The 19,853-nt window shown below is 44.4% G+C and overlaps 1 protein-coding gene and 1 long non-coding RNA gene across 2 annotated transcripts; one reads left to right on the forward strand and one right to left on the reverse strand.

The window, feature by feature from the left end:
- The first annotated feature begins 385 nt into the window (after window positions 1–385).
- LOC135386954 (uncharacterized) lies at window positions 386–1,060 on the forward strand. The gene is made up of 3 exons (XR_010420735.1): window positions 386–474; window positions 552–622; window positions 1,013–1,060. It is a non-coding gene; the product is annotated as an uncharacterized LOC135386954 (long non-coding RNA).
- An 8,303-nt stretch (window positions 1,061–9,363) lies between these two features.
- On the reverse strand, window positions 9,364–13,263 carry LOC135389407 (uncharacterized protein K02A2.6-like). Its single transcript, XM_064619458.1, has one exon. The coding sequence runs from the start codon at window positions 13,261–13,263 to the stop codon at window positions 9,364–9,366; it is 3,900 nt and encodes a 1,299-aa protein (XP_064475528.1).
- Window positions 13,264–19,853: the final 6,590 nt, after the last annotated feature.

The raw sequence follows: 19,853 nt of genomic DNA on the forward strand, positions 1-19,853 counted from the left end.
ACCGTAACCAAAGAAAGAGCGCCGTTAGTATATCAGTGACAGGGCCGTGAAACATATTAGACACTCACCTCTCGAGGGGCAGGGACTTCTGAAGTTTGCGCACAACAAATCCTGCTATGTATGTAACTATCATTCCCCCGCATTCTGAAATGTGCCCGGGATCAGGACAGTAATCGTGGTCGTCATCAAAACCCATCAAGTTTTCTTCACAGCTTGGCAGCAGTTGCCTTCGATCACTTGTCCCATTCAAGACCTCTTCAGAATGATCCGCTCTTGCACTGCTCCCATGGAGTATCGCAATGTGCTCCTGTGGCAAGCAGTTGCCAGTGGTGATGTCTCTGACTTCGTTTTGCACAATCAGTCGCTTGAATGCTGCGGCAAACTGTTGGGCACTAGGATTGTCGTTGCACCGTCCATGGGATCTGATAGCACCAAAGAAAAGTTCGAGATGATCTTGGCTCACCTTATGAGATGGTATGTACATCAGGACCTTTTTCTTCACAACCAGTTCATCATAGAGAATAAGTAGGCTTTTCATTACAATTTTGAAGCCCAAGAATCCAGTCTTCCGATTGGTCTTCAGTAGTGGGATGCCATTTGGATGTTCTCTCAAGCTGGACAGGTAAGTGTCTGCAATGTTGAGCAGGGACTGAACGGAAGAGATGTTAGCTGAACACATTGGCTTTTTCCAGTGCTTCTGATACATACTTCTTGAGTTTAGGACGTCAAAAATATTATTAATGATTTGGAGAAACTGTTCTGTGTCTTGACTTTCTTCAAATCCATACATCCCTTGTGTGCGACATTCTGCAATGGCATCCGCAAGAGACATACTTAGAACTTGAGCTGCCAAACTGACTTTCATTGGTTGTCTTCGCCAATCGATATGTGAGCTGCGGAGACGGTTTGCCAGGTGCAGTCCCTCTTTCTGTTGCAGACTGTACAGCTTTTCGATGAAATTCCACTTGATAGCATTCCCGTCTGGACTCGTTATGATCTTCTTGTCACACAGCGCATTTCTCACGAGCTTCAGCATATGACAAGGATCCATGAAAACGACAACAACTTCACCTGTTTCAGGGTGCTGGAAAGTTGTCTTCAAATTTTTGGGGTCACTGAAGTAGCACCCAAGCTGTCTAAACATTCCGAAGTTTGACGGTGCCCCATCACAAGTTAAGGAGACAACAGTCGCTCCCACATTATGGGCAAGGACAAGACTGCGTTGTACTAGGTCAGCCCTTTGTTCACCGCCAAGTCCATCAACAAGAAAATAGCCCAACAGGACCTTCCACCTTCCTTTAATAGCCACTGCCATTATCACGAATGCTGCCTTAGCCATTGGTAAGCAATCGCCATCTGTTCCAGTGCCCATGTCAACATAGCCTGGGAATTTTGGGTTTGCCGTCCCATTGGAGCTGCTGTCTGATTGAAATTTCATCTACCATGAGACTGCATAATGTTGGAAAGCCTGACTTGCTATTCGCTGTTGCTTTCATTTTCAGTGCATTCAGAGCTTCTTTTGAGAACCCTGGCCTGCCATCAACTGATTGGTACCATTTGCTCAATGTTTTTTGGATGAGGCAGGCAGGTGTCGAATACACTCCGCACATAGTTATAGGCCCGAGGTGAATAAAAATGTAAAGTCAATGCAAATGCTCGCAGCTGAGGTGAGTACTGTGTGGGGAGGGGATTTCCTGTGCGTTTTGCAACCTGTCTTTTCAATAATTCTTGATTTGTAGCACCAAGGCTCTCCAAAACTGCAACATTCTCCTCAAGCAGGATCTTCTGTCTTGTTAAATCCTTAATTACACCTTTCAGCCCCGCATTTCTTTTCTTTAAACGTCGATTTGCCTGTTGAAGTCTCTTTATCTGTTTGCTGCTTTTGGTATGTAGGGACGTATACCACTTGACCCGTTCTCTTAAGAAGGCTTTCTCTGGAGTATCAGCTGTGTATTTGGCCTAAAACAGATCCATATACAACATAAATTTTTGTGTTGCACATTTTTCCATTTTCTGACTTGGTATGTCCTTGTTACAATCTTGTGACGATGGGAAGGTTTTATCCTACAGCACACTTTGCCATCTGTGCACAGGACCCGTAAACTGACTCAAACCGGCACACATGTATATGGTGCATGTATACATGATGTCTACTAAACCTCTCCTTACTGTTTTCTATCATTTTAATAGAATTGTCAGGTCTACTTGAAACGACCACGAGTGGGAAGGAAATTTAGTTTCTCGTAAATGTTATATCCTTGTCTTCGAAATGATGTTGGGCCATGCCTCGTGAATATGTATACACACCAGTATGTGGTCTGTAAATGCCTGCTTCTGGTACTGCTTTTTGGGCTTAATTTAATTCAGCCAGGTCACATACTCACAATGCTTTCTAGTCCCCACAGTACTCCAGTTTACGAGCTGCAGATACATAACCACAAGTCCGTTTACAGGGCTTGCGCAAACCACATTGTTGTACTTGATGTCGTCACAGGAATAAATGGGACGTTTCTTATCATTTATTCATTGAGAACGTGTCGTCTCGTCTTTTTTCTGTTCCGTGTCTCAGGTTTTATCGTCGTTTTACATTGTACCAGCTCCCCTGCATCCTTGCACTTCTACGTTTCTTTTCAATGTTCAGACCTCTTGCAGGTCATGACAAATATTGATGAAGGGAGGCTGTTCTTGCAGTCCTGGCCGTTTCAGATTAATATTTTTCCCAATATTTAGAAACACCTCACAGATAAAATTACTGCACATATTACTACTGTTCTCCCCAACAATTCCAGGTTCAGGAGGTTGGTCATCCTGGTATAGTATAGCTGATATGTGCCCTCAGACTACTGTTACAGGCTTATAGTTATATAAAGAAAATGGGGTTCACATTTAGCCTGCAGTACGCCGTCTATAATATTTTAGACAACAATTATACTAGAGAACTTTCCATTCTATTGCAAACTTACCCCCTGTTGTAATTTGCTGTCATGATTCCTATTTAGAACAATATGGTTTAATAGCTAATTTACATATGAACAGAAGGGACATGTAAATATAACTATTTTGCTAAAAAACATGTTCATCTTCTGTAAGGTGCATAATCTCAGGGTAAATAGTCACACATGCTTGATTTCAGAAAAATTCATTTGTTTATTGATTCACATAGAGGGGTACATTGTGCAGAACAGAGTCAGTAGATGTTAGTAAAATCATCATTGAATCATCAGTCATAAGTGTTTAGTATACATTTTATTTGGAGCAGTTAGGTTAAAATGCATGCACATTCTGCAATGTGAGAAGAGAATCAGTATGGATAGATTTAAATGCAGATGCGGCTATATGCACCTGCTTTGTAACCTAAAATTACTCACCATGCAAGACAGAAGGATCCGGGGCTTTTGCCGAACGATGAATGTCTGCGTAATGCTAGCAGCTGTGTGTCTGCAGCTCCTACACACGGGACTGAGCTTACCCATAACATTTGCACACTTGTATAAGGGCCAGGGAGATAAGTAAATCTTGCCTCTTCAACTTAAATAGGTAAAAACATTTAGAATATCATTCTTTGTGTCACAAGTGTTCGCATTGGAATGCTGTTTCCTTTTGGAGCCCTATTATGCCAACATGCTTGCAAAAAACACTGACAGCTAGGGGCTGTGAACATAGAATTCACCATTCATACCTGACTTGCATGGTTTCCAGAACCAGGGGATGAGTCTTCCTCGAGTGCAGATCCACTTGTGCCCTAGAGTTACCATTTGCTCAAATAAATTGTAACGTGTAAAATTTGCATGAAATTTTCATGTGGTGCCCTTTCAGAGAGCCACATGTACTCTGAGAACTCTACTTGGGACCCCATTACGACAGCACTCAACAGTAAACTTCAAATGTGGGAGCTTAAGGGCTACTATATTCTGTGGTTTCCAAGGGCACTTACGTCACATTACATGAAAGAGCATATATGCACAACTAGGTCATCATGGCATAGGGAGATGATGATACCCCAAGTGAAGTTAAGGGGAGCTCTACACTGTTTTCCTTTGTCAGAGCAGAAGTACTATGTACCTCTCGTGGTCCTTCAGCTTCCTCAGTGTCCACTCTGACAAGAGGGTCCCACAGGAGTTCAGAAACATGCTACATTTTCATAAAAACATTTACGTAAAATTTCACCAATCCAAGCTAAATGTTGTCTGGCATTATACCTGTTCCTTTTCCTCCATGTATTCTTGTGATAGCACGGGGGATTCCTGCAACAGGAGCATGACATGATGTAGAATTTACTTCATTTATTTTGAGTATATAAGCAAAACATCAAGCTTTACAACTGTTAACTTGTATGTCAGAGCCAGTGAACAAAGGAGAACCCAGATAAGCACTAAACCTTGGCACTAATATTTTATTCTGCACTTTATGGCCTGCTTGGTGGGGTGCGCAGTGCATATAAATAGCTGCAATGCGTCTGTACACTGACTTAGCTTAAGTCACTGCATCTGGTCTGCAACAGGTCTCATTAGCAGTTGTAGAAATATTTAACACGCTGTGGAAACAATTACTTAAGGCAAATTTCTTTTACCTGTTGAACTTGCTCCACAGAGGGTGCACCTCCCACCACAGAACTAGAACTCTCCTGTAAAGTGTAGAGAAGAAAGTCAGCCTGCATATTGCCTAATGGATGTAAATGAAGGTTTACATATTTCATTTCTGCTGAGCAAGTGCAATAGAATACCTTGGTAAACTGAACACAAAATTAAATTTACAGCCTATTGAGTAGCACATAAGCTGGATAATATATTACCGCCTGCATGTCAACCAGAGAGCCACAGGGAATTGGTGACGTGCCGTAGAATGTGAGGAATGCAGATACATAAGGCACATAAGTTCACTCCTCTCCAAAGGCTGCTGTATGTATTCATTTCACCTTTTGTGTCACGAGGTTCATCAGTGATGGTGGAGCCACTACCTGCAAAATTAATTCAGCATAGCAGCTAAAATTTCTTTAGAGCATGTAACTCAATACATTAAAAAAATTCAGGACGTGTTTGTGCACTGAGCTTGCACCTTGATGTATAATATGAAGCATGTACCCAGGGCCGGCATCTACCTTTCACTTCCAGGGGGACATGTGGATATTTATTCCCCCCTGCATTCGTGTTGCCCAAGCTCTGTCTTTTAGGCAGCCCTTTCCACGAACTCGAAGGGGGGAGGGGGACAGTTGCGCTCCCCCCAGTAGACGCTGGCCCTGCACGTACCGATAGCTGCGAACTAACTATTAGTGTCTTGTGTTTTGGAGGAACCCCTTTCTACCCCTTCTCCCTTTTGCATCATTGTCACTTAGGTTAAAACTCTGAAACACAGGGCTATGACCAATATAGGTATAGACCAAAGGTAGTCCTGAATTACAGGCACTGGAGAACACTGTACATTCAGCATGGCCGTTGTGTGTCTTGTGTTCATAAAATGAGAAGCTCCCTCTGTTTCATTTTCTTCCTGATATCACATGAGATTACACTGCGTTACAGTTAATGGAATATGACCCAACTCTACACCCCCATTTTTCAATATAGAGTTCGACAACTTTGTCAACTTTTCTGCACATGTTGAGCATATTTCGTATCATATGCAAGTGCAATATCGCATGGTAAGCAGGAATGACGCAATGTGCATATGTTGGTGTATTTTGTACGACAATTGTGAGTGTGCCTTTATGGTCTGTTAGGAAGATGAAATATACATTCTTGTGGCAGAAGATCAGGAACACAACTTTTTTTTTGCTACTGGATTGTCACTTTAACCAAGTGTATACCTATGTACCTAGTATCTACACTCATATACCCCCACATGTGGTATATTAATTTACAATTGTGTTACCTGGCTCATTTGGGACACCAGCTCAACAGGGAGGTGTTCCGTGGAAGGACTGCAACTATCCTGTGAAAAGCACTATGTTAGCTTGCATAAAAAAGTAAGCGCTTGGCTCAGTGCTCTATGGGTTCCTTGCCATGTGCCCAACTGTCATCGCTGTATTCATTTTGGGGATAGCGAGTTAGCCAGCTATGAATACGCACCACTTGAACTACAAAACGAGTCTAGGAGAAACTATAAAAAGTGATGCATTACCGCTTCCATAGTGGTGAGAGGGTCCCACAGCAGCTCAAAGCTAGTCTGGAATTTGAAAACACCTATGAGCCCACAAGATGCACTATTCAGATTACTATGCAATTGCATCACTAGGGGCCTGCCGTACACACTGGGTGATGTGACGGAAGGGGGTGATGTGCTGGAGCAGTATTACACCCAGGCAGAAATCTGGAATGGGACCATTTCAAAATGGTTTAACGAACTGGTCCCACTCTGGTCCCACCCTAGTAATGGTCTCACTCTGGTCCCACTTGCCAAGTGGTCCCATGGGGGACCAGTTCGTTAAACCACTTCAGAATGGGACCACTCTGGAGTGGGACCACTTCAAAGTGGTTTATTGGACAGGTCCCACTTTGAGTGTGTCCCACTTACTGACTGGGACCAGTTGAAAGTGGAACCAGATTCACGATGGTCCCACTTGAACTGGAACCAGTGGAATTGATCCAGTGGTCCCCTCTGCTAAGTGGTCCGGGATCCGGCCACTTAGCAGCTGGGGCCACTGAATGCATGACTGAAAATAATGCGTAAAAATGCACATATTGCTCAATTAAATACCGTTTATTCTGCTAAAAGCATACACTGAGCAGAAAGAAATAATCAATACATCTCTACATGTACATACCACGTAGTATAAGTCTGATCACTCACTGTGTCTTGACAAAGCATATGCCTGACTGTGCGATGCACTCACGGACCACAGGGAGCTTTCGTTCGTTGGCCACCTCACATCTTGTATTTTCTTAGAGAAGATGACACATGACACTCCTGTTTTCCATGCAGGTCGCGACACCCCCTTCCTCTTCACCGTACGTTCGGAATCTTCTTATCCTGTTTCTCTTCCAAGTTCCACCTAAGTTTCTAAAATGAAACATGTATTAAATAGCAATCAGAACATCACGGTCATCACTCATACCTGCAAACATTCGCGACGTGCAGTCCGATTGGCGTTTCACAGTGCGTTTTGCCTCTACGCCGTTTAGGTCTTCTTGGCGTCAAAACTCTTCCGGGAAATCGACAATGTGTTGCACACCATCCTTGCGACGGCAACTGAAGACCAAACCAACTTGCTGCGACGCGTTCAAACGTTCAAGCTCTCCAACTGCCATGCCGCCATGCCACCTGCCACTCTCGCCTCTCTCGCCCTCTCCTCTCCCTCTCGGCTCTCGCTGTTTAAAGTTTGAATTTGTAGCCGCCGAGGCGTCTCCACATTGCATCAGCCTCTGCAGTTACCTTTTCTTTTTTTTTCGTTGTCTTTCTTCTAGTTATTTAGCTTAATTTTTGTTGTTGTTGAGATGTATTTTTTACCTTTCTCTGGTACTTAATGTGTTATGATATGCACCTTCAGATGAGAATATGTGCTCGAATTGGATTTACAGGGATACAGCATATATTTGGTCGCAGACGCACGCACCTGGATAAACAGCAATAAAAAGAGATCATGCATGTGCTAAAATAGATCAGAGTAATAGACCAAACAAAACCAGAAGGATATATGGCGAGTGTGGACAAGATGAAATCTCAAAGGGGAAAGCTGGGAAGCTGCCCAACTTGGAGTCTCAAGTGACCATTCTGGGAACAAAATGGTACCTGTGAGGCTCCAGCTGGAAGTGCTGGAACCACCTGAGCCCAAAATGGAACCCACTTAAAGCCAGAGTGGGAACCACACACCACTTTGGCACCCATCTGGGCCAAGAATGGAACCCGCTTAAAGCCAGAGTGGAAACACTGCACCACTTTGGGACCCATCTGGGCCCAGAATGGAACCCGGTTAAAGCCAGAATGGGACCACTAACGCCACTTGAGGACCCATCTGGGACCAGAATGGAACCCGCTTAAAGCCAGAGTGGGACCATTAATACCACTTGGGGACCCATCTGGGACCATTCAACTGCAAATGGAACCACTTGGGGACCATTCGGGAACCAGTCCTGATTTTTGCCTGGGCACTTTCTGTACAGTAACATATATTTTTATGTATTGCAGACCATGCTACTGTGTACAGTGTATCAAGTAGTAATAGACGGTTGAGAAACTACAGGGGGGCGAAACTACAGGATCCCTGCCCTGAGCCCTGCGCGTATTTTTCCCCGCGCGGCGCATTTGCGGAGACTTGTCCGCGCAATTACAACATGCAGAGATATGCAAAGAAGGGTCATACACAACAAGTACAAGTGAAAATATATTTATTAATGCCAATCAAGTTGCCAATTGTAAAGCCAATAGTACCGGGAATTGTGCCAATTGTAATGGGTGAAGGAGAAAAACCCAGCCGAAAAACCTTCACCACCTGTAATAGAAGAAACAAAAAACACAAGACAGTACATGGGGATAATATACAAAATTTATTATATCCAGTCCCTAGATTCTGAAAGAAAACATAAAATCAACATTCGTCAAACTGCTTACCAATTGATCACTTACAGACACCCACACAAGCGACCTGAAAGACGACTTATCGTTATATGACACTATATTCGCATTCAGTAATACATACAATATTGCGGCCACACGGGATAATCTGGAAAACATACATTTCATTATCATCACACTGCCATTATAGCAACAATAATATCAATGATACATACATGATGCTGGTGGACCCCAAGCGTCTGAAAGAGAATCTCATTTAGTATCATAATCATATCCTATAACTTTAACTCACATTCCTGGTGATGTGGTCGTTCTTCTCTGGTGTCTAAAAAATATACATGCAATTAGTAATAACTAAACTTAGTCATATGTTAGTACATACAAGACCAATCGGTAGATCCAGCAAAATCATCTGAAATGGAAGTCATATATTAAAGTCAAAATTAAACAAATTTATTATATACATCTTGGCGGATGTGATTCATGATCTGAAACAAGAAATAAAATTTGAATACTTTTTTCATATTCATTATAAATCCTTACCGTTGTCAAAGAAAAACAGGGGGCTTGTGCTGAATACTGAGAAAAGACAATATTCATGAGCAAAAACAACAACAACACCACAAAGCAAAAACTTACTGTCGTGGTCGAGGTGTGTCCGCCAGGATGAGAGCGCAGAAGAAAGCGACCGTCTCCGAGAGAGAGAACACGTTGAATGCTTTATTGCCCCAAAACCACACCACACGCGCAGGCTGCTCTGCGTTAAGTCAACGTCGTCGTCTTCACACGACACCTTCCCCTTTCAGTCTGAAAGTCTGATTCTTTCACTATGTACAATAGCCGTATCTGTCTGGCTTCTTAACCACTCGGCCAGCCCGTGTCTTGACCACGCCTTGGTCCTGTTGTGTTGGCGCTGTTGGAGGTTTGCCGACTGTTGTCGGCTGTTTCTGTCCGGCTGCGGTTGAAAACGACTCCTGTAGGTGTCTCGTGGTTCGCCTTGTGGGGCCACCCTCCGTTCGTCCCTCCGTTCATCCCAAGAATCGTCCCATGTGCTCCGGCGCCCGCCAGGATGCAGACCGTTGTACCGCTCCGCAGCTCTGGACGCTCCGCCACCCGGTGTCGCGAGTCATACACAGTTGCCCTTGCGACCTGTTGTTTCCGATACCGTCTTCGGTATGTGTGGAGATATGGCCACGAAGGGATGAGGGATTTCGGGTTCACAGGGACGTTCGATTGGAGTCGTCTTCCCATCAGGAGTTCGGCCGGCGCGTGCCCACAGCTTCCGGGTGTCGTCCGGTGTGCTAGGAGGGCGCTGTTGACGTCCAGTTCCTTTTTCAAAAGGGCCTTCGCCGTCTGGACCGTGCGTTCGGCCTGTCCATTGCTTTGCGGAAAATGTGGGCTCGACGTGACGTGCTTGATTCCTTGCGTCGACAGAAACCGCTGAAATTCTCCTGATGCGAATTGAGGGCCGTTGTCCGACCGAACAACGTCAGGCACGCCAAACCGTGCGAACATAGGCCGAATCTTCGCAATTACGTTTGCGCTCGTTGTGGTCTTGAGTCTGCTCAGCTCAAAAAACTTCGAAAAATAGTCGACGACTACCAAGTAGCTTCGTCCATTGGCGTAGAACAAGTCCATGCCTATCGTCTCCCACGGTCGTTGCGGTAGCGTCGACTGCATTAGTGGTTCCACCCCCGGGATTCGATGCTCCTGGCAGGTCGGGCATCGACGTATGTAGTCCTGTAGTTCCAGACTGATTCCTGGCCACCACGCTGACTCCCGAGCTCTCGCACGGCACCTCGTAATCCCCTGGTGTCCTGTGTGCAACCTTTCCAGGATTTCATTGCGAAGAACTGGGGGCACGACCAGACGAGACCCACGTAGGAGCAGACCTCTGACGACAGAGAGCTCCCCGGAGAGGCTGGCGTACCTACGCAGATCGGCTGGGAGGGTGTTGGCAGGAGGCCATTGTGTTTCGCAGTACTCCATTACTCGGCACAATGTTTGATCTACCCGCAAAGCGTTTCTGATGCGCGATAGCATGTTGCGTGATGCCGGCAGCAGGTCTACGGTGAGGACCTCGAAGTCCTTGACAGCCGACTCCAGCATGTCATTATTGCCGTTGACGTCGGGAACCGGATTTCTGGAAAGCACGTCGGCAGTGTACAACTCCTTGCCGGATACATATGTGACTGAGAAGTCGTACTCCAAGGTGCGCATTCGCAGTCTTTGCAGACGAGGAGTCAGGTCATCTAGCCTCTTAGAAGTCAGGATCGGTACCAGAGGCTTGTGGTCCGTTTGTACTTGAAAAGGGAGGCCCAGCACGTACATACGAAATTTCTCACACGCCCACGTTACCGCCAAGGCCTCTTTTTCTACTTGCGCGTAACGCTGCTCAGTCGTAGTCAGTGCTCTGGAAGCGTACGCAACTGGATGACGTTCGCCATTCGACTCGTCCTGTAGGAGTACCGCTCCGAGACCATACGACGACGCGTCTACTGACAGCGTATGTGGGCGCAAAGGGGAGTAGTACGTGAGAACAGGGGTGCTCGCGAGCTCTTCTTTTATCTTCTCGAAAGCTTCCTGTTGCTGAGGGCCCCAGTACCACGCAGCATCTGACGCCAGAAGATCGCGGAGGGCTTTCGTCTTTTCGGCCATGTGAGGAAGAAACTTTGCAAGGTGGTTGAGCATGCCGAAAAATGAGCGCAGCTCGCTAACCGACTGCGGTGCTGGCATCTTCCGAATCGCTTCGGTCTTGTCCGGGTCTGCAGAGATACCGTTAGCGCCAAGTATGTGCCCAAGGAAGTGGATTCTGGATCTTCTGAATTGACACTTTTCCTCGTTGAGAGTCACGCCGGCATCCTTTAGCGTACGTAGCACAGCGTGCAGTCGCTTATCGTGCTCGTCTTCGTTCCGCCCGAATATCAGAACGTCGTCCATGTGGCACACTGTGCCTTCGAGTCCTTGCAGGATCCGGAGCATCTCGCGCTGGAAAAACTCAGGGGCAGTAGCAATTCCAAATGGAAGACGCAAAAACTGGTATCTTCCCAGTGGCGTTATAAACGTCGTCAGTTCGCAGCTTTCTGGGGAGAGAGGCGCTTGCCAGTAGCCAGCATTGCAGTCGAGCTTGCTGAAAACTTTTGCCTGTGTGACCTTGTTGAGATTCTCTTCAACTGTCGGCATAAAGATGCGCTCGCGGACAACCTGTGCGTTTAGTTCGCCGTAATCTACGCAAATGCGCAGGCTTCCGTTCTTCTTTCTGACGACGACCATTGGCGCACACCATTCCGTAGCGTGTTCAACCTTCTTGATGACGCCAAGCTCTTCCATCCGGTGCAACTCGGCTTGAACGCCCGGTAACAGTGGCAGTGCGACCCGCCGTGGATAAGTGACGGCGTGTGGTCTTGCATCTTGCTTTAGTCGGATGCTGTACGTAGCCTTCATTCGCCCCAGAGACCCGAATAGGCACTGAAACTCCGATGGGACTGCGTTCAGTCCGACATCGTGGTTAACCGAGAGTAGCTGTGGAAGCACATCCAATGCTTTTATGGCAGGGCGGCCCAACAAAGCATGCTGGAGACCCTGAACGACAAAGATCTCCTGGGTCGTCGTCTTCCCATTCCAGTCGACTTGAGCTTCTACTTGCCCAAGGGTATTTATCTTGGCCCTTCCAGGACCGTAGAGTGATTTGAGAGGCTGAGTAAGAGAGTTGCGGGCTTGACTAGAAAGCGCAGTGGGCGGCACAGCCGTAACATCCGCGCCAGTGTCGACCTTGAAATTCACAGGTTTACCATCAACTTTGGCTATGATGTACCATGCATCAGAAGACGATGGGTTTCGGATGTCACCAAGGAAAACCTCTTCAACCGCTCGTCGTGCTTTGCCTTGCTGTCGCCGACGAGTTCCGGACTTGTGTGACGGGGATGCTGACTTGCATACCGAGGCGAAGTGCCCTAATTTCTTGCAGAGATTACAAGTTTTCCCTTGAGCCGGACAGTCAGTCCTTTGATGAAACTGGCGTGAACCGCACCACTTGCAAGGTGCAGATTGTACTTCAGGGTACCCAGTACGTGGCTCAGTGCGGGACCGGCTCCCCTTTGTCGCTCCAGATTTCGCCGAAGTCAAAGCCTCCACGACGGTTTCCGAGGTTGGGCCATTTCCGCGAATGAGACTCTGTTGTCCCTTGACGGTTTCGGAGTTCCGGGCCATGCTCACGGCTTTCTCCAAGGTGAGACTTGCGTCGAGTTGCAGGCGTTCGCTCAACGCCCGGTCTCGTAGGCCGACAACAATTCTGTCTCGGATCAATTCGTCCTTCAATGGACCGAAATCGCAGAACTCTGCCAGACTGTGAAGCTCCTTCACGAACTCTTCCACAGTTTCGTGTTCCATCTGGGATCGAAGGTTGAAGCGCGCGCGCTCGTATATGACGTTCTTGCTCGGGACGAAGTACTTGTCGAAGGCCGCCTTCAGTTGCACGTAATCGTTGGCTGCTTCCTCGGTCAGACGCAACGAAATGAGCACGTCCTCTGCTCCGCTACCCATCGCGTAGAGAAACGTGTTGATCTGAGTTGAAGCGTCCTGCTTTTGGAGTCCGGATATCACTCGGTAGCGTTCCCATCGTGTGGCCCATCGCCTCCACCCCTCTGGCCGCTTAAAGTCAGACTTCCCAGGAGGTTCCACCGCGAACGGGTTGAAAGGCGGTGCCAGAGGGCCGGTTGTCGATGCGCAGGCAGCTTCTGTGAGTCCTTGGGACGTCATTGCAGCGTCGCTCGATCGTACAGCGGCGAAGAAGGACACGCGTCGCCTTGACCAGCTATCCCACCGCTGCCACCATGTCGTGGTCGAGGTGTGTCCGCCAGGATGAGAGCGCAGAAGAAAGCGACCGTCTCCGAGAGAGAACACGTTGAATGCTTTATTGCCCCAAAACCACACCACACGCGCAGGCTGCTCTGCGTTAAGTCAACGTCGTCGTCTTCACACGACACTTACCACTCTCGTCCGTCGTCTTTGAACTGATGACAGGAAGGAACTTTCACTTTAAATGTCCTCAACCCTCATTATCATACAACCTCCTCTCCACTCGTTTCCATTTATTAGATGTGGAACAAGGTCAGCTCCTCATTTTCCTATTGGTTCCCCAAACTATCAACTTTCTCACTCCCAAAAATAACTATGTGGAAGCTCTTTCGCCAATGTATTGGAAACGAACAAGAGGAGGAGGAGGAGGAGGTTGAGTCAACCGAAGAGAAGAAATGGCGACTGAAACAAGAAATTTATGAAGCGAAAGCTCATGCTATCAGGCGTGTTTTGTCACACGAACGTCTCATTGCACTCAAACGACAGTCGGCGAAAAGTCAATTTGATCAAATCGATGGTTGGGGGAGCACTGCATGGTAATAAATCTAGTTTTCAACTCATCTTATTTTCAGTTTCATTTCTACCTCTGCGACACAATGTCAGACATAAGACCGTTTTCTTTCATCCACCCGGCGCGAATTATTATATGTGGACCTTCCATGTCAGGAAAAACTTACCTAGTTCATAACATCCTGAGAAACTTATCAGTATTCACGGTAGTCCCCGAACAAATATTTTATGTCAGTAAATATGATGCTAGCTGGCAGAATGAATTCACTAAAATTACATTTAGTAAAGAATTACCAAAGACATGGGATGAGAACATACCAACACTGATTATAGTTGACGATCTCATGACTGAAAAGAATGTTATGCAGGATATGGTTCATCACTATACGCGAGCATCACATCACAAGAATGCATCAATTATTTTTCTCTGTCAATACTTATTCCATAACGACGTAAGCTATCGCACCCTATCACACAACAGTACATATATAATATTATTCAATAATTTAAGGTCTCGAACGCAACTCGAACTTCTAGGACGGCAAATCTATGGGAAATCGCAGTTACCATACTTCATGAATGCATTTGAACAGGCAACAGAGAAACCATTTGGTTATCTAGTAATTGACCTACATCAACTTACACAGTCTGATAAAAGATTGCGAACGGGTATAACCAAGCTCGAGTCACAATTTGTTTTCATACCAAAATGAAAAGTCCACGTCATCATTTAACTTTCCTTAAAGTGCTTGCAACTTGTACTCCAAAAGAACGGGAAAACATTTTGAGGGAGGCTCCTCCACACAGCATTGAAGCTCTTTCCGAAGTTTGCAAGAATATATTGAATGGTAATGTTAAACTTTCACCGAAACTGTACAAAGATTTAAAGAAATATAAAGCGACCATTCGCTACATTGCATATAAAACATTGCACAAATCGCCAAAAAAAGCTACAAAAGTTTCTATATCGCCAACGAGGCGGTTTGGCTCCCTTGCTCCCACTGTTACTAACAGGTTTGACCAGTATATTAGGTGGTGTAGCAGGGCGGGCTATAGCTAAAGTAGCCGGTGTTTGAAAATGGCAACAAAAATCGTGGTATTATGGAATATATATATATATTATGGAAGCTATTTTGGAATCTAATGAAAGTGATGACGTAAAGGTAAAACGTATGCTAACAGCTATGTACTACACCATAAAAAATCAATTGAAACCAACAATAGAATCAGATCCGCCGATAATAAAACCGCTACAAATGACGGAAAGCATTAGTAGAAAATTCGATTATGATTCTCTACCAGATGAAATACATATTAAAAAAGTAAGACGAATAGTGTCAACGCTACCAAGGAGTTTGTCACGGAATGAAAAAGGAGAAATCATTCATAACGGCAAAGCCATTCAAGGCTCCAGTATAATTGGTCTTGTACCTCTCCGGTCATAATCGAGTGAGACCCGCTTGGTTTGTAAAGGTTTCAAAACTTCTACCATCGCATAAAATCAGACAGAAAAGAAAATCAAAGAAGAAAATACTGTGGGAGACCTACAAGTCGCCGCAGAGAACAAACTTTGCTTTCATCTTTTGGACGAAGAATATTTCTCAGAAGAAGAATGAGCTACAGGTCATCTGACGGTGGGCTCGGAGGGGTCAAACGTTATCAAAAGCACGGAAAATCACAAGGAAAGAAGCACTACAAGAATTACAACGCGACGATGTCTATACTCTCCACAAAGATGCAAGACGCAGATTTAAGAGAAGGAAAGTCATCTCACTCCACCTGAACGATCTCCACCAAGCAGACCTCATTTCATTCATTCAATACAAGAAATACAATAAAGGCTTCTCCTACATACTGCTTGTGATAGACTGTTTGTCGAGGCAAATCATGGCCACACCTCTCAAGAACAAGTGAGGTGAAGATGTGAAGAAAGGATTTATGAAGCTATATCGAAATAGAGGGGAAAAACTCCGACTAATCCATGTAGACCAGGGGCGTGAGTTCTTCAACAAAGTTGTGCAGGCTTGGTGTAAGCGTCATGGCACCCTATGTATGCGACTAGGACTAATCAAAAAGAGTTGTTGGCCGAACGCGCGATTAGAACAATTCAAGGTCGCCTGTTCCGACATTTCCGAAGTAAAGGACACCACAAAAACCTTAAAATTCTTCCAAATATTATAGAAGATTATAACAATTCTTACTATAGAACTATTAAAACGGCACCGAATGAAGTGAATGAAAGCAACGAAGTTGAACTCTTCAATAGACTAAACAGTAAAAAAGATGATGACATCACAGTACCATTCAAAATTGGCCAGCAAGTGCGTGTTCTATTAAATCGATCAATCTTTGACAAGGGGTACACGGGACACTGGTCTCACATAATCTATACAATTTCGAGGTATAAGAAAACGGATCCCCCTGTCTTTTACATTGCAGGCCCAGATGGTGTAGAAGAGAGGGCACATATTATGCAAACGAATTGCAACGCGTTATCAAAGAAGCTGATGACCCATATCCAATTGAAAAAATTATATCCAGTAAGCAAATTGATGGAGTCACTCATTATAAAGTGAAGTGGGCTGGTTATGACGATTCATTTAATTCGTGGGTTCCAGTGCAAGATGTTGCCAGGCTCTGAGTTTTATATGTACCTCCTATCCAATGACTGTACTGAATTATATCCATCAAATACACTGGACAATTTTACAGTTGCTTTGAATGCACCCCTACAACTGAATGGAAAGTATGAAGTTGGATTACAAGAACTATCCATTTGCAATCTATTCTATAATATACCACGGAGTGATGACAGTGTCATGCAGATTGATTACAAAGACTTTGCAGAGGTTTGCGAGACTGTCATCGTTAATAGAACATTGGAAATGGCCCTTCTAGAGCTTTTTGAAGACTTGAACATTTCTTTCAGTTAGAATGATGGGAGATATGTATTTCATTTGCCACATTCTATTCGCTCAATTAAATTTATAGATGAAAACATACAAGATGCTATTGGACTGCCATCCATTCAAGCCACTACTATAATAGGCTCTAAGGTATCGCGCCAGGATACATTCCTTCGAGAGGAATTCGCTTCGCAGCTATGCATACAAGAAGAAATTTCTATTTTTACTCCATTTGGCTTGATTCCATTCATTCCAGGTTGCTCTGTCAAGACCACATTAAATCGTTTTTTTAGAACGCACAAAATTGAAGCAAGTGTAACATTCCGAGAGAATAGTTATAGATTGTCACAGTCATTACACAGTCTCTTTACTATTCCAGAACAGCTCAAGAATCTCCTCAGATTAAATAATTTTATATTAGAAGGTGATACAGCCCACTACCATGGAGACCAGTTTCAACACACTTATGATTTGATTATAGAGAAAGAAGTATATGTTACAAAAAGAATAACTATCCCACCAAATCGCTACGAAACTCCAGAATTACTACTCCATACAATCAACAATCAGTTATAGGGCAAAGCGCTACTCATATATAGCAATGACACAAAGCTCTGCACTATCAACCCAATTGATGGTGTTACAATTCATCTATCAGAATACCTCTCTAATATGTTGGGTTTTGCACCACTTAGAACCTTTGCAAACATTGCGAGTGGAAACACGCACCTCAGGCTTACACCATTATTCCATCATTTTATAGTTTATTGTGACATTATTGAATCATCACATTTAGGTGCAAAGAAGTTTCCCATATTAAAATTAGTCCAATACTCTGCAAAGGAAGACAATATCATTAATTATGCATTCCAAAACATACAATATTTTAAGCTATTGAATAATGAAATAAATTTCATTTCAATTAAGTTGTGTGACGACTCTGGTCGACCCCTCCACTTCAAAGGTCCAGGCAAAACAGCTTTAGCTTTACACTTTAGACATGATTCTTAAAGCAATCCCAGAAATCCACTATGGGAATGGATTTGGTGGCTTTACGCCATACTCAGGACCAATGTTCCAAAGGGGTAGTGGATTCTTTAAATCATTGCGCAAGTTTGCATTACCACTCCTGCGCCGAGCACAACCATATGTTACTAAGACCGCAATGAATGCTGCAAAAAATCTCTCACGGAAATTATCGTTATGAAAGAAGCTATTAGAAACAGTGCATCTGAGCTTAAAGCACAAGTCTTAAAAGATTTCGCCGGAGGCGGCAGACGGAGAAAAAGAAGAAGAAAAGATGTCTTTGACAAGCAACCCGATTGGAGTGCGGAATAAATATTTTCGTCAATGCAGTTGTCCATTGTTTGACTAGGAAAAAGGAGCCGTCCAAGGCTTGCAGTGGGGGCCAAGATATGGCAAAACGGCAAATAAGGCAAGATAACTGATTGCGGCGGGCCGTTCGCGACATGGAACAAATATTTTCGTCAATGCAGTTGTCCATTGTTTGACTAGGAAAAAGGAGCCGTTCAAGGCTTGCAGTGGGGGGCAAGATATGGCAAAACGACAACAAACGGCAAAGACAACTTTTACAATCGCATTCGGGTTCAGTGCCTGCGATATGATACGAAGCCTTCGCGAAAAGCGGAAATAAGAGTCATATAAGTGATCTGACAAACCCTGAAAAAATAAAACAAAGGAGAGGGTGATACTTGTATTCAGTCGCAAACATGTCACTGGTCAATGTAGTCCACGCCCAGTCCGAACTGGTTTTGAAGGGAGAGTGTGAGCTATTTCAAATCCCGTCAACTCAAATCTCTATAGAATCATGTGAGAATCAATTGTTCTACCCTATATCACAATTACCGGTGGCGAATCTACAATTGAATGGAATATAAGCAATCTTTCTAATCTCTATCTTGATGTTTCTAGCATGTACGTTAAACTAACTATGCAGATATTGAGGAGTGATGGAAGTAATCCATATACAAGAACTGTGGATGGCGTAGTCAATGATGTTGTATTCCCTGTGAATAACTTGGGAGCTGCAATGTTCAAGTATATTAACGTATATATCAATCAGCGATTAGTATCATCAAATTGTCTGAATTCCTGTCAATGTATGCTTGACACTTTGCTGCACACGAATACTCATCTTCAGAAAACAGTAGATGATTGTGGTTTGTATATTTATGATTCAGGTGAATATGCTGCAAATGATCCAAATTCCAAAGTTGCTAAACCACTCATTTCTAGAACAAGTGGTGGTAAACTATTTGAAGTTGTCCTGCGTGTTAATACAGATTTGACAGATCAAATTAAGCTATTATTACCGGGATTAGATGTCAGGGTATCAGCCGTGCACGCTAGCGATACGCATCGCTTATTGACTGGTCCAGGAGAAACACACCAACATCAAATCAAGATACACAATGCAGTATTATCATTACGCAAAGTCACTAACTCAACTTTCCTCTCTCACCAGTCTATATTAAAGAAACATCCAGCATGCTATACTATGCGAGGTTTAGAGAGCAAAATTAAGACATTAACTGCCGGCTTGGTGGATTGAATTTTTGATAATCTATACACTGACCGCATTCCAGATCGTACCTCAATGGTTATGACACGAACCGAAGCCTATCAGGGTGACTTCAAATTGAGCCCATTCAATTTTGAACATTTCAATGTGAGTTCAGTAATGCTAACGATTGACGGACATAGAAAACATCTCTCATACGATTGGGACAATGATCTATGCAGAGGGAGCTATTATGAATTCCTATCTCAACTGAATGATAGAAGCGTCGAGCTACGTTATCAGAATTATAAAACTAATTCATTCATATTGCATTGGAACCTCAGTGCAGACGAGTCCCTGGGTGGTTATTTTAGTCCCACACGTAAGGGAAATTGTAGAATTGAACTTAAATTTGCAAAACCATTGCCTCACGCGGTGTCGATTATACTTATAAGTGAGAGCCCCAAGGTACTGACCGTCAATGCCGACCTTGCAGTTTACTTGGATTAAATCATGGACGTTCTAGACCTTGAATTATTGTTTTCAATGAATCC

The sequence above is a fragment of the Ornithodoros turicata genome, chromosome 3 (assembly GCF_037126465.1).
Source record: "Ornithodoros turicata isolate Travis chromosome 3, ASM3712646v1, whole genome shotgun sequence".
In the NCBI taxonomy this organism is placed as follows: Eukaryota; Metazoa; Arthropoda; class Arachnida; order Ixodida; family Argasidae; genus Ornithodoros; species Ornithodoros turicata.

Excerpts from the sequence above, each read along its gene's own strand:
- LOC135389407 (XM_064619458.1), bottom strand. The coding sequence starts at position 13,263 with ATGACGTCCCAAGGACTCACAGAAGCTGCCTGCGCATCGACAACCGGC.